This window comes from Pongo pygmaeus, chromosome 22, assembly GCF_028885625.2.
Source record: "Pongo pygmaeus isolate AG05252 chromosome 22, NHGRI_mPonPyg2-v2.0_pri, whole genome shotgun sequence".
Classification (NCBI taxonomy): domain Eukaryota; kingdom Metazoa; phylum Chordata; class Mammalia; order Primates; family Hominidae; genus Pongo; species Pongo pygmaeus.
This window is the reverse complement of record NC_072395.2, coordinates 42351143-42364558: the sequence shown is the minus strand read 5'-3', so window position 1 is coordinate 42364558 and position 13416 is coordinate 42351143. Positions and strand designations below refer to the sequence as shown.

The following is a 13416-nucleotide window of genomic DNA, read 5'->3' as shown; positions in this document are numbered from 1 at the left end:
CTCTAAGCATGTTATTTTACATCCAGTTTTTTATCTCTCTTTTATCTTCAGATAGAAGTTGATGTGCTGGATTCTTAAATTTCATGTCTTAGTAATAGCAGTCCTAACTAGTGTTTATATTGTGCTTCATTTACATAACAAGTGTGTTTATATTATTACATATATAACCCTAGAGTTGGGTGTCATTAGGCCCATGTCTTAAAGCTTTTAACAAATTGAGTTTAGACTTGGAAAAGCAGAAGCTGTCAATGGTTTATCGATGGAATGGCATCCGAGGGTTACCCAGAAATTAATTTTAATTGCACATTTTATTCCATTTTGAGATTGGTGACAGACAGAATAAAGTAGGATAGAAGAGACTTACTGGAGCAAATTAACTTTGCATTCTTAATTTTAGGACAAATGCCAAAAAATTGTATTTTAATGTTGGGTTCTCATTTTAGGATTATTTTAGTTGTAATTCTGAATCTCTCCATGTTTAAAGTTCTACTTTAGTTATTATTTAGAGTAATGCCAATGTAAACTATTTGGTTAAATAATAATGATAAAAGAATTTGGCTCCTCAGTATATTTTATTATGCCAATTTAATATTCATGACTATATGTTGGAATTAACACTTACAGTTTGAAGATTTTGCACTGAGAATCTTATAGAAAAACGATTGAAACCCCCAAAGCAATCACCTCAACAGAAAACTCTATAATCTGACATTTTTTCCCCACTATAGTGAATAAGACAGTGTGCTTAATATAAGAGTGGCTTTGGGAACAATCGATTGCTTGCTTAATTAGATTAGTTGGGTTGATTTTTTTAAATGAGGTAAGGTTTTCATTTTTGTTTTCTTGATTTTGTTAACTGGGACACATTTTTTTTGCAGGTGCTAACTACCCCTCCCCCTCAAAAAAACAGTAATGGAAAGAAAGATCATTTAGGCTGAATGTATTAGAAGGTGACCACCGGTGTGAAATGTTTGACGAAAATAATTAGTTTGCAGTTTTGAGAATACACATTATACATGCAGGTTACTCACTTCAAAAACGTCTCTCCCATCTTCTGGCTTCCTCTTCACTCTGATTTGCCCCTCTGTTGGTCTGACATACCCTGATAGAGCACAAGGCGTCCAGCCAGTCTCCACAATGGTGCGTGGGATGTTGGCTGGAGGGAACAAAAGAAAAAAAATACTTGTTATGATCTAAAAGCCTATAATTTTTTTAAGAAAATGTCTGCTTCTCGAAGCATGAGTCTTTCCCCAACTCTGTTCTCCTCTTACGTATAGCACTGAAGGGGGAAGAAAAGCTGTTAAGGAAACATCTTTTTGGCTAGGTGAATGATGAAATAGATGGAGCTATTGTTATGCTTTCACAGCTATCTACACACTGTAATATTATGCACATTGCATTGGTGTTTTTCCATCAAAGGCAAAATCGAATTAGATGAAAGTGTTTTGTGTTGGTTTGTTATCTCTTCATTGTTTGCAATAACTTTTCTTTCTTCAGGTGTCTTGGGCTCAATTCCTGAGAAGGCTGATTGGGCCTTAAGACAATGAGGGAAGCCAACACGTCTCTCTCAGGAGCCGAGGGAGGAAATGCCCAATCTTTTTATGTCAGCCTCTCTTGGAGTCAATAGGGAAAATTATTAGAAAAATCCCATTCTCACTTTCACTCAAATTTCTACTGCCCGGAAACCCATAATCAAAGAACAAGTCATCAAGCATACTTCTTCATATGTGTGTGTGTGTGTGTGTGTGTGTGTGTGTGTGTGTATTGATTGATTTACTGGTTGGTTAATTGATTGATTGATTTTAGTTACCAGTGCCTTAAAAGGGTCTTCTTAAGGAACCTTAATACTGCAGCATACCTGTATACATTGAAAAGCACTTTAAGGCATTTCTTGGTGTGTGAAAGGAAAAGTAAAAATTGAGTCTTACCACCAGGTAACTTCCATGAGACCCAAGTCCTGATTCGTCTCTTTGCTGTACCTATTGTCAGGCTTTATATTGAATTAAGATGCAAATTCCAAACAATGGGTGGGAACTGTAACACTCTAAGCACTCACACACCATGATTCCTTCTGGGTTTTCACGCTCCATTTTAATTAAGTGCTGTTTTTATTTTATTTTTCTCTCTGAAAACCAAGGCTGCTGGCGAAGTGTCTAAACACTTGTATAAAGTGTGGAAGAAGGTTTGTACTCTGACAACAACTGCAGGAAACCTGGGGGTGGGATGGGGAATGTCATTGGAAAGGCCTGTGCCCTTCCAATGTTACCAGACCTGTAGCTCTCCAGTTGCAGTTTAGAAGGGAAGTTCCATGTAAAGAGAGAGAGGAGTGATTGAATATGTTCTCTCTCAACAACATCACCTGTGAATTGAAAACAGATTTGCAATGGATTAAATAATGATGGATTAAATATTTCCCCCAAGATTATTTTTGTTTCTCCCAGGCAGGATCAGTCCCTGTTAGGATTGAAAGCGGCAACTGTAACAGGAGGAGACACTGACCTATTTATATTCCTTCTCAAATCACTAAAATTTTCCCTAAGGGGGATAAAAACAACAATAGATTTGATCCATGAGACTAGTCAGATAGGCTACAGCCTCAGAAGGCTAGGACACCTCCTCCAATGTCGCCACCACAAAATATGAACCATTTTCAGAAATTTCCTTTTCTCATGAGCTAGCTTTTGTTTTGCATGATATCTTCATCAGAGCATACTGTCTTGCAATTTGTTTTAGAGCCACAGTTCTAAAGAGGACGCAAACATTAGGGACCTTGGAAAGGAAATGAGATTATCTTGTGAATTATGACACCCACTATTTTATAGTTTATTATACAGTGCCATGTTGCCAATGAATGTGCATAGATTTATATAAGCAAATATGAGACATTAAAAACATTTGGATCAGAGAAAGGTCCCCGTGGTAAGCAAACATTTTCTTTCATCTCCTCTCTCTCTTTCTCTTCCTCCTTTCCTTCCTTCCCTCTCTGTCTCTCTCTTTCTCTCTAAAACTACTTGGTAAAAAAAATCTGTGGACTGATGAACGGACCTTAAATTGCTTCAGGTTGTTCAACTTGAACAGTTTTGTCAGGTTCACTTTCATCTTTCAAATTATCGGCTATGTCACAGAAAGTGTACACAAGTTTCTCCCTGTAGCCAAAAACCTTGTCCCCCTCTTAGTAGTACTCAGTGATGAATTCAAAAATTTTTTCTTTTTAAGTTTTCAAAGCACAGGTTTAAAAGCCTTGTTTTAATCTTCAGTGAACAAGGCTACTAAGTGCACCTAGAAGGTGATCTGATTTCCTCACTATAATTTCACTGGTAAATAGATGAACCTAACTGGCACCCAGAAAAAGAAAAAAAAAACCTATTACACTAATCCATCTTGAGACTCTGGGCACTTTGAATTAATCTAATACAAATATTCCAGGGAATGGAATCCAAGCTTTGAAATTATATACAGGGGAGGGGGATGTCCTCTATTTGTCACTAAACTGCAAGAGCCACATGCACTCCCTAGGGATGTAACTTTCGGATCTTGATCCTCCATGCCTTCATGCCTCTTCCCTCCTGGTAGCCCATCATATTCCACATTGTAAGTTGTATATACCGTGGTGTGCTGTTTTGTGTTATGACTCCGTCAAAAATTCACGGTAACCTGAGTTCTAGCACAGGCGACCCATTCAGACCCAACAAACACCTTGCACTTTTTCCAGAAGTCTCCAACTTAAACAAAAATTCACCTTCATCATATTTAAATTCCAAAAGCTTTCCTCATACTCTGACTTATTTTAGAATAGTATTATTCACCCAAAATTCTTTCCAAAAGAGGAAGGTAGCAGTCTTTATAACATCCCTCACTAAAATATTTGTTATATAAGGCTGGTAATACAGGAAACACATATACCTTTATCTTTGCCCTAGGTACCTGATTATTTCCCTCAGCCACTTTAGATGTTGCGTTTACATGAATCACTGTCTAGGTTTAGAAGATAGATACTAGTCGCTCTCTGAATATGCTCTCTGAATGCTTTTTATTGCATCATTTTTTAAAAAAAGTTTGCTTAATGTCATTTGGGCACTCATTTTCAAATGCTTTTCTCAGTTGTCTAGATAATACATGGCTGCTCCCTTGAGCGAGTTTACAAAGCAAAAGAAATCAGGGCGAGATAATTTAGATATTGAGTGCTCCTCCCCACAAGTAACTGATCCACCCTCCACTACTTCTCACTGGTAAATGACTGCTGTCTGCTTTCATTGTGAAGTTTGACAACTGAGGTTCCGCTCCCTGGAGGCACTCCTCCTAGTTCGTAGAACAGTACTGAAATGTCAAATGTCCATCCATCTTTTTAACTGTACCTCTCTCTCCAGCACACATGAATCATGAGATCTGACTTTTTTAAAGGGAGACATTCATTTCCTGAGAACATATTCATTTACTTCAAGTAACAGATAAAGCTACTTGACTACTTGGGTTTAAAAGACACAGGTACACATATGCGCGCGCACACGCACACACACATACACAGTTCTGTTTTGCTGATTACAGGTTTGGAAACAGAAGACTGAGGTCATTCAGCATATATATACTGTACATTTCCCAGGAATAGCCTGACCTTTACTATATTTTGATACTCTTCTAGTCTACATTTAAAGGACCTTCTGTAGGTCCCTCTGTAGAGACAATAGGTGAAAAAATAGTCACCCTTTTCTCATTTTAAGAAGGAAAGTTTAAACTGAATAGGACTTGGGACTTAGTTGATTGGATTGGCAGCAGCAATGATCTCTTAGCTTCTGCACTTTTAGTGCAGATGGCAAAAGAAAGAAAAACCAGATATCAAGCTGTGGGGTGTATTTGTCTACAAGTTCAAGTTTTATTTGACAGGAGAGTGATATTGCTAGGCTATTGAACACTGTCAGTTTCAAATATTATGGTAGTTCCTCCAACACTCACATACTTGACATTAATAGAAATAAGATTTAAAGAGACCACATCCTATCACTTAATCAAGTGGCTAAAAACAGTTATTTTCTCCACCCTTCAATACTTACTTAATTAAAAATTAGATTCCCTTCTCCTCAGTGTCTAAGTGAAGATTTAATTAGAAGTACAGTCAGGGCCCAATTTACACACACTCTTCATGGAACTAGGAGTCAATTGTTCACAACCTAAAGCACAGCCTTGGATAAAATCAATAGACAGTTATATTTAGCCAGAGTTACATTTCCTAGAAGCAAGGGTCCCTGCCTCAGAAGAAGGGATGGAGATTGAGAAGAAAAAGAAGAAAATGCTGTCCACTTTTCCTGAGTCTAAAGCCAAATTAAGAAAGCTAAAGATTCTTCAACCAATAGACGTATAATGTGCATTCTAGGTGATATTTATCACACTAGATCCTGGAAATGTTGGATGGTTATTAAGAGTACAGCCTCCAACCCAACAGACACCTCTTTTCAGGCAGGATCAAAATATTTTCAAATGCAAAAACTATGCCATTCCCCCATTTACCTACACCTGTCTCTTTATTTCTCCAATCAACTAACCCTCATTAAGTATAGGAAATAAAACTGAAATTTAAATAGTTTACACTGATCCGTGAACGTGTAATAGTCCTTGAAACTTCCTCAAAGCACTGATATCTCTAAAAGGGATGTTTGTCAAGCTAAATGAATTTCCAGCTGCTAAATATAGGCAGTAAATCAGAGTCAAGAAATAGAAAAGCAAAGGAGGATGGAGCCTAACACTCCCGTCTGTCTTCCCATTGGAGGAACATATTTAGGGACCAAACATAGCTCCACCCTGTCCATCTCAGAGCAGGTCCAAGTGTTCATGTTCCTAAACTGCCCCCATTTGTCATAGCTCTTTTACCTTATCAGAATCTGAATTTTTTAAAAAATGAGTCCAAATTCCTTCATGACAGGGTAAGGTTGAAGAAATGACTGAGGCAGCCATTTCAATGTCCTTTCTTGTTACAATGTGTGCAGCTCTTAACAACACACACCAACACTTCCACATACATCATCTGATTATTTGATCTTCTCATTATTCCTGTGAAATACTTTATAGGTAAAGAATCAACTGAAGTTCAGAAAGTTTAGAATCTCATTCAAGGACACACAGCAACAAGGTCTTCCTGGCTCTAAAACATACTTGCAAGCCACCACGTGAGGCTGGCAGTAAATGCCTACAGAAAGATTCGGAAAAATAGCTCAAAATCCCCACGGGTCCTCTTCTGGGTTCCCACAGAGGCTGAATGAATCAATATACTTCTACACCACCTCACAACCCAGGAGTGACTTGGCCACTGGGGAAAATTGTGGATCATTATTTTTAAAAAGAGTAACGGGCTTTACTGAATGCCAGTTGCCATGGTTGGTTTTGTGACAGTAAAATCAGTTACCAGTAAAAGTGAGTACCCTCACTGAAGGAGTTCATGATCAAGTGGACAGACAAGAAAGGTAAACAGATAAATAATAACAGAAGATGCTAGCCGCTGTGACAGAGATATGAACAGAGTCCTGCTAGGGCTCACAAGCACTCTTTGCCCAGCTTTGGCTCCTCAAAGAAGATAGGCCCTGAACTTAGTCTACTTCTCATGCACATGACATGTTTTCTTCCATTTATCTTTGTCTTTTTAAAGAAAAAATTACTTTGTTTTGTCAATGTCTCGCTCTGTCACCCAGGCTGAAGTGCAGTGGTGCAATCACGGCTCACTGCAGTCTTGACTTCCTGAACCCAAGCCATTCTCCCATCTCAGCCTGCTGAGTAGCTGAGACTGCAGGTGTGCACCATCATGCCTGGCTAATTTTTTTTTTAATTTTTTGTATAGATCGGGTCTCACTTTGTTGCCCAGGCTGGTCTTGAACACCTGGTCTCAAGAGACTCCCCCCACCTTGGCCTTCCAAAGCACTGGGATTATAGGCATGAACCACGGCAACCCATTATCTTTCCCTTATAGATGCCTGGTCTTTCCACCATTCACCTTGCTCCTTCACCCCATTATTCAGAAATTTTAAATAAACTAGTGATACTACTTTGGCAGCCTAAGGTTTATATCAGTAGAATGTATGCTCCACAAGGGAAGAAACTCTTGTATATTTTATTCATTGTTATGTCCTCAGATGCCTAGAACAGTGCCTGTCACATAAGTAGATGCTCAACAAATATATATAGGAAGAAAAATCTGATATTCATTTAAGAATTCTTAAATATTGCTTCATTTATAAAAGTAAATGAGTTTACTAAATGAAAAAGAAAAAGATCTCCACCTACCCTGCCCCCAGTGGCACAGATATATCCTATTTTGTCTACACATTCATTTCTCTGTTGTTTCATTTCCCCACGTTTAGTAGCTTCCACTGTGATGCCCTAGTGTCCCAAACTGTGAGCTTTTCCTGGTAGAGAAGGGGCCTCTCTTTGGTGTAAATGCCACACTGACAGCCAGCAGCCTCTGATGTACTGTGTTCTGTGTAGATTGGGATTTGGAATTCCAACAGTGGGCTTAACATGACGGACAGCAACAAAGACAAGTCCAGCAATATCACTGATTCATTGGCCAACCGAACACTCATTGTCACCACCATTCTGGTAAGTTGAATTTTTGGAATTGAGGGTGCCTTATCCAGGCTCCTGCCTTAGACTTCAAAGCATTCCTCAACTGTCTTTTTCATGGCAATGCTTCTGTCTGCAAATGTCTATTTTTAACTAGGACACTAAAAGCCTGTGTTTGTGCGTACTTACAATAAGATTGAATTAGAAGCTTCCAACATTGTTCTGAAGATCTTCCACCTCTAATCCATTGCCAGTCCTGCTCAGCCCCACTCTCTGTCCCCTCCCAGCTGGTCTCCCTTGCTCTCTGGCTGCTGGTTGGTTTCAACCATGTGGAGACCCTAGCAAGAGACTAGGGAAGTGGGGGAAGAGGTGGGGAAGAGAGGCAACAGCAGCTCTTCTTCTGTTCCCTCCCAACTGCTACTAGTAGTTTTTTCAGAACCTCTGACTTTCTACAACCATAGCTTCTGCCCATCAGTGGCACTGTTTCTAGGGTCCAGCTGCACTGAGCTTCAGGAGTACTCTTTCCTCCCTCCTGCCTCCGCCCTGGGTGGTGCAGGTTTCCCGAAGAGGCTGTTGCCTGTGTGTCTATGACTTGCCGCCAAATCAGACCCCCACCTCCCTTGGCTCCCTTTGCTTTGCTCACACTTCTGTACACAGCTCCTTTACTAACTGTTCTTGAAAAGTCCTGCCTCCTATTAAAGCCCTGGTCATGCCCCATCCAGCCACTGTACAGCTACTGGTTGCTTATTTTCCGCTTTTTCCTTTCTTCAGGGATTTGGGCAGGAGTAGCCTTCCCTGAAATCCTTACTTGCAGACATCCTGCCTTACACCAGTCCATAATGTCAAGTCAATTTATTGTTGATATTATTAACTTGTGAGAATTGTTCATCCAAAGGAAAAACTGGTTTGCTCTTCTGGTTACTGCTTTCTCTATGACTGTCTTATGAAAACACAGGGTTCTCTACTGTGCTTGAATGACCCCACTATCAGTTTGAGGATAAACCTAAATATAAAGAATATGTCTGTAGTATAGCAACTATTATAATTTTATAAAACAAAATGAGCATTCATTTAGTCAAATGAGAATTAACAAGGTTATAGATGCACGGTAGTAGGGAAGTGTCCATTATTTAGAGAAGAGGGGACTGATGATGCACGTATATAAGCAGAGAATGACCAGATGTGAGATTTGAGGTGATTTCAAAAAAGAAACTGGGAAAGATGATAAAAGAAGACATAGAAATGGCCTTTGGAATAGGCTACCCTGAAGGAAACCAATCAAAATATATAAATCATAAGTGAATAGTGAAATTGAGATGAAATTTAGATAAAGAAATGAGAATAGTCATAGATAGGAAATGCAAAGAATGAAAGGAAATACTTGGTGATGTAGATTTCTCTGTCATGAGGTTCTTAGATAAAAGCCAGGTCCAGGCTTAGTGGTTCATGCCTGTAATCCCAGCACTTTGTGAGGCCCAGGCGGGTGGATCACGAGGTTAGGAGATCAAGACCATCCTGGGCTAACATGGTGAAACCCTGTCTCTACTAAAAAAATACAAAAAATTCGCCAGGCATGTTGGCAGGTGCCTGTAGTCCCAGCTACTCGGGAGGCTGAGAAAGGAGAATGGCTTGAACCTGGGAGGTGGAGCTTGCAGTGAGCTGAGATCTCCCCACTGCACTCCAGGCTGGTTGACAGAGTGAGATTCCATCAGAAAAAGAAAAAAAAAAGCCAGAAGAGTCATACAAAAAAAGCTTGGGTATTGGCACAGTGGGTGGCCAGGCATCTGGGCCCCCATTTCCCTCTGCACCTTCCTTCTTCTCAGACCCAACGTTTAACAGTGATTGTGTATCCATCACACCATTCCCGCACAGCCCCACCCTCCACAAAGGAAGGAAAAGCTCCCATCAAAAGAGGCGGAAGGGAAAGAAACTAAAATATAGGAAGGGTTCTGTATTTATAGAGGACATAGGCAGGCAGATGAGTGAATGACTTCAGTATTCTCAGCTCTTCAAAATCATTATCAAATATTTCACATCTTCAAGCTGCTGATGGGGTAAACTCTTCCTTTCATTATAACAGTGTTTTCATATTTGGTTTGTTTCATTTAGGAAGAACCCTATGTTATGTACAGGAAATCTGATAAGCCTCTATATGGAAATGACAGATTTGAAGGATATTGCCTGGACCTGTTGAAAGAATTGTCAAACATCCTGGGTTTCATTTATGATGTTAAACTAGTTCCCGATGGCAAATATGGGGCCCAGAATGACAAAGGGGAGTGGAACGGGATGGTTAAAGAACTCATAGATCACGTAAGTAACAATATTTCTAACATATCTGAAAATATGCATAAGAGAAAGTAAGAGAGGAAAAAATGACGTCAGAAGAAATGTTTCCTTTTTTTGAATCATAATTTTTTTAAGAAGCAAAGAAAAACAGCTTAGAAATGGAGTTTGCTTACTTAGAAGGGCAAGTAAAGATAAAAATTAATGATAAAAATATATGGTGCATTAGTTTGTTTTTACACTGCTATAAAGAACTGCCTGAGACTGGGAAATTTATAAAGGAAGGAGATTTAATTGACACAGTTCCTCATGGCTGGAGAGGCCTCAGGAAACTTACAATCATGGCAGAAGACACCTCATCACAGGGTGGCAGGTGAGAGAATGAGTGAAAGCAGGGGAGATGCTAGACACTTATCAAATCATCAGCTCTCATGAGACTCACTCATAATCACCAGATCCCATTACCCCATGATCCAGTTACTTCCACCTGGTCCCACCCTTGACACTTGGGGATTATTACAATTCAAGGTGAGATTTGGGTGGGGACACAGAGCCAAACCATATTATATGGGTCCTTCTTTCATACTGAACATAAACTTGAGTGATTCTTAAATTAAGAATTTTACACTTTGGGAGTCTGAGGCAGGTGGATCACAAGGTCAGGAGATCAAGACCATCCTGGTTAACACGGTGAAACCCCGCCTCTACTAAAAATACAAAAAAATAGCCGGGCGTGGTGGTGGGTGCCTGCAGTCCCAGCTACTCGGTAGGCTGAGGCAGGAGAATGGCATGAACCTGGGAGGTGGAGCTTGCAGTAAGCCGAGATTGCGCCACTGCACTCTAGTCTGGGTGACAGAGTGAGACTCTGTCTCACAAAAAAAAAAAAAAAAAAAAAAAAGAATTTTGAAGTTTTCAGCTCAGAGCAAAATCTCATCATGTCAATTAATAGTACAACCAAGTTGCTCATTCCTTCTTTTTCTCACATGCCCTTTTAAAAGGCATCCTCCTGCATTTTTGTCTTCATTTAGTTCCAGAATGATGGATCTATGTTTATGTATGTATATGTGTATTTTATAATTTCTGGTTTCTCTTTGCTGATACTGTTTCATAAACATAACTGTATAAATTGACTTTTTTTATATTAGAACCAACCATCACAGGAGCTTCATGAATGAGAAGCATTTAGAGTTGAGAATAAGAATCAGGAGTACTCAGGAAAAGTCTAGACATTTGCAAAGAAACTAGACTAAGCTGACAATTTTGGACTTGCTTTTGCAGAGGGCTGACCTGGCAGTGGCTCCTCTTACCATCACCTACGTGCGGGAGAAAGTCATTGACTTCTCCAAACCCTTCATGACCCTAGGCATCAGCATTCTCTACCGGAAGCCCAATGGTACCAATCCAGGCGTTTTCTCCTTCCTCAACCCCCTGTCCCCAGATATTTGGATGTATGTGCTCTTAGCCTGCTTGGGAGTCAGCTGTGTACTCTTTGTGATAGCAAGGTAAGTTTGAGAACCACTGAATTCACAAGAGGTGTAAGTCAGTCTCAGATTTCTGTATGTCCCAGAGGCAGACAAAAATTAAGAACTTTAAAGTGTACTTTTAGTTTTGCCTAGTGTTCTATTCTTGGAAGGTTTCCATATAAAAGCCGTTCTGTAAATGAATGTTTTCTAATTATTTATAAAGTTACTTTTAAAAGAGAGGAAGATAATTTTTAATATTAGTTTAACTTTATCCCTATTTCAAGCAACATAAAATGGTTATTTAGTCATTTTCCTTGATTTATAACAAAAGTAATGGCTCAAATGATGTGTAAAATGTTTCCATAGGAATCGTAAAATGGTCTCAAGATATTTGACCCCTAGAATATTTGGATAAGCAAAACATAAAAAAGTTAGCAAAGAATTATCATAGCAAATAAAAAAACAGTAGAGTAAAAAGATTGTGAAACCCTTAGGAATGAAGAAAAATACTTTAAAAGTTGTATTAAATTTATTTTTAAAGGCACGAGAAAGTTAAAGAGAATTCTAGAAATAATGCTGAAAGGAAAGATTGCTTACATACAGAGCCTGGAGGCATGAAACCTTTGTGCTACCATTAAGATGATTCAGTTGAGGTTCTGCTTTTCGAGATTTAACTCTGTATTTAACCATTTTGCTCTACACAGTTCCTTAAAGGATTTTTATACCTTTCAATAGATCGTATTTTCTGAATACCTTTGATGCTAAATTTGAAACAGCTATTTTATCTTTCTGTTGGCTTAAACATTTGCTATCCCTAGATAAACCATGTAAAAAATAATTGCTTTTGTATGTCCCTACTTGTTTTCAATCTTTTTCACCTTTCAACACAACTCAGTGAACTTTTTCCCTAATCAATTTTTGTTTTCCCTCCAGGAATTTCTAAGAGAAATATTTCTTCATGCTAGCTCTTTGTCATTGTCCACTGTCTGGTTTTGATTAATGCCAGGTAACTCTTTCCCTGGTGTAATTATAAAGAAAGCTTGGGAAAATAACCCAGGCTGGAAAGGTTTTAAAGATCCACAAGGCAGACATACTCAAACTGAATCAATATGTGCTCTCACATGTGGGTATTTATACATTCAATATGAAATGAATGTTTTGAAGTTCTCTATGCCTTATAAAGTGTACCCTTACCAAAGCTCAGATTTTATACTTTTACTGACCAAAGCTCTCTTTAAGTATGCCTTACTTCAGAAAATAAAATATTGACAGTATGTATATAGTGATATTATCCTTTTGTATTTCAATACTCTAAATCAGTAGTTCTCAACTAGGAGGGATTTTGTCCCCCAGGGAACATCTGGAAATGTCTACAAACATTTTTTTAGTTGTCATGGCCGGGAGTAGGGAGTGCTATTGGTATCAAGTGGATGGAGTCCAGGGATGCTGCCAAACATCTTATGGTGTACAGGACAGGTGCCCCCCAAAAGAATTATTCACTCCAAAATGTCAATAGCACCAAGGTTGAGAAACCATGCTCGAAACAATTAAAGAAAATATTGCTTTGGGTATAAAATTTTTAAAAATAAATTGTTTACCTTTGGAGGTGTATTTTTCATTAGTGACTCCTCAGTGAAGTTAATATTGCCTTGGACTGGTCATTTAATAAATGACTATCCTAAGGTGAAGCACCTTCTAAGAAGTAATCTTGTGTTTACTTGTTGCATACCTCTGCCCAGAGGCCCACACCTATTGGGTGATATTAGGACTGCTGGAGCAATTCATGCAGCCCAGGGCAACAGTATTTTCCATATTTCGCAGAGCAAAAGTGAGTTTCCATATTTCGCAGTCTGAGGCTCTGTCTAGACAGTGATGTTGATGAGTAGAACAGGCAAGGCAAGGTTGATGAGCAAATACATTGTTTATTACATGACTTGACCAAAGCCAGTGGGAGAAGAAATGCCAGCAGCATCCAAAAGTTCTCACAAGCACACAGGCTGAAAGTACCCTTTTACACTTGACTCCAACCGTGGCACTTAAATCTCCTTATTTATGTCATCAGAGTATGTCAGAATGGCATACCATTCAATAGTTTTCCCCTCTATTTTGTCTATTCTTCCAT

At 39.0% G+C, this 13416-nt stretch overlaps 1 protein-coding gene across 12 annotated transcripts in view; it reads left to right on the top strand.

Annotated features, from left to right (window-relative positions):
• The window catches only part of GRIK1 (glutamate ionotropic receptor kainate type subunit 1), a 404320-nt gene that overhangs the window by 344508 nt on the left and 46396 nt on the right, over positions 1-13416 (top strand). For 7 of the 12 annotated variants that reach the window (XM_054468419.2, XM_063659835.1, XM_063659833.1 and 4 more), the window contains 4 exons: positions 2138-2182; positions 7468-7581; positions 9655-9858; positions 11110-11333. In XM_054468419.2, coding sequence (XP_054324394.1) covers positions 2138-2182; positions 7468-7581; positions 9655-9858; positions 11110-11333 — 587 coding nt within the window. The remainder of the gene's footprint in view (positions 1-2137; positions 2183-7467; positions 7582-9654; positions 9859-11109; positions 11334-13416) is intronic. The other 5 variants (XM_054468420.2, XM_063659837.1, XM_054468425.2 and 2 more) reach the window with 1 other exon arrangement.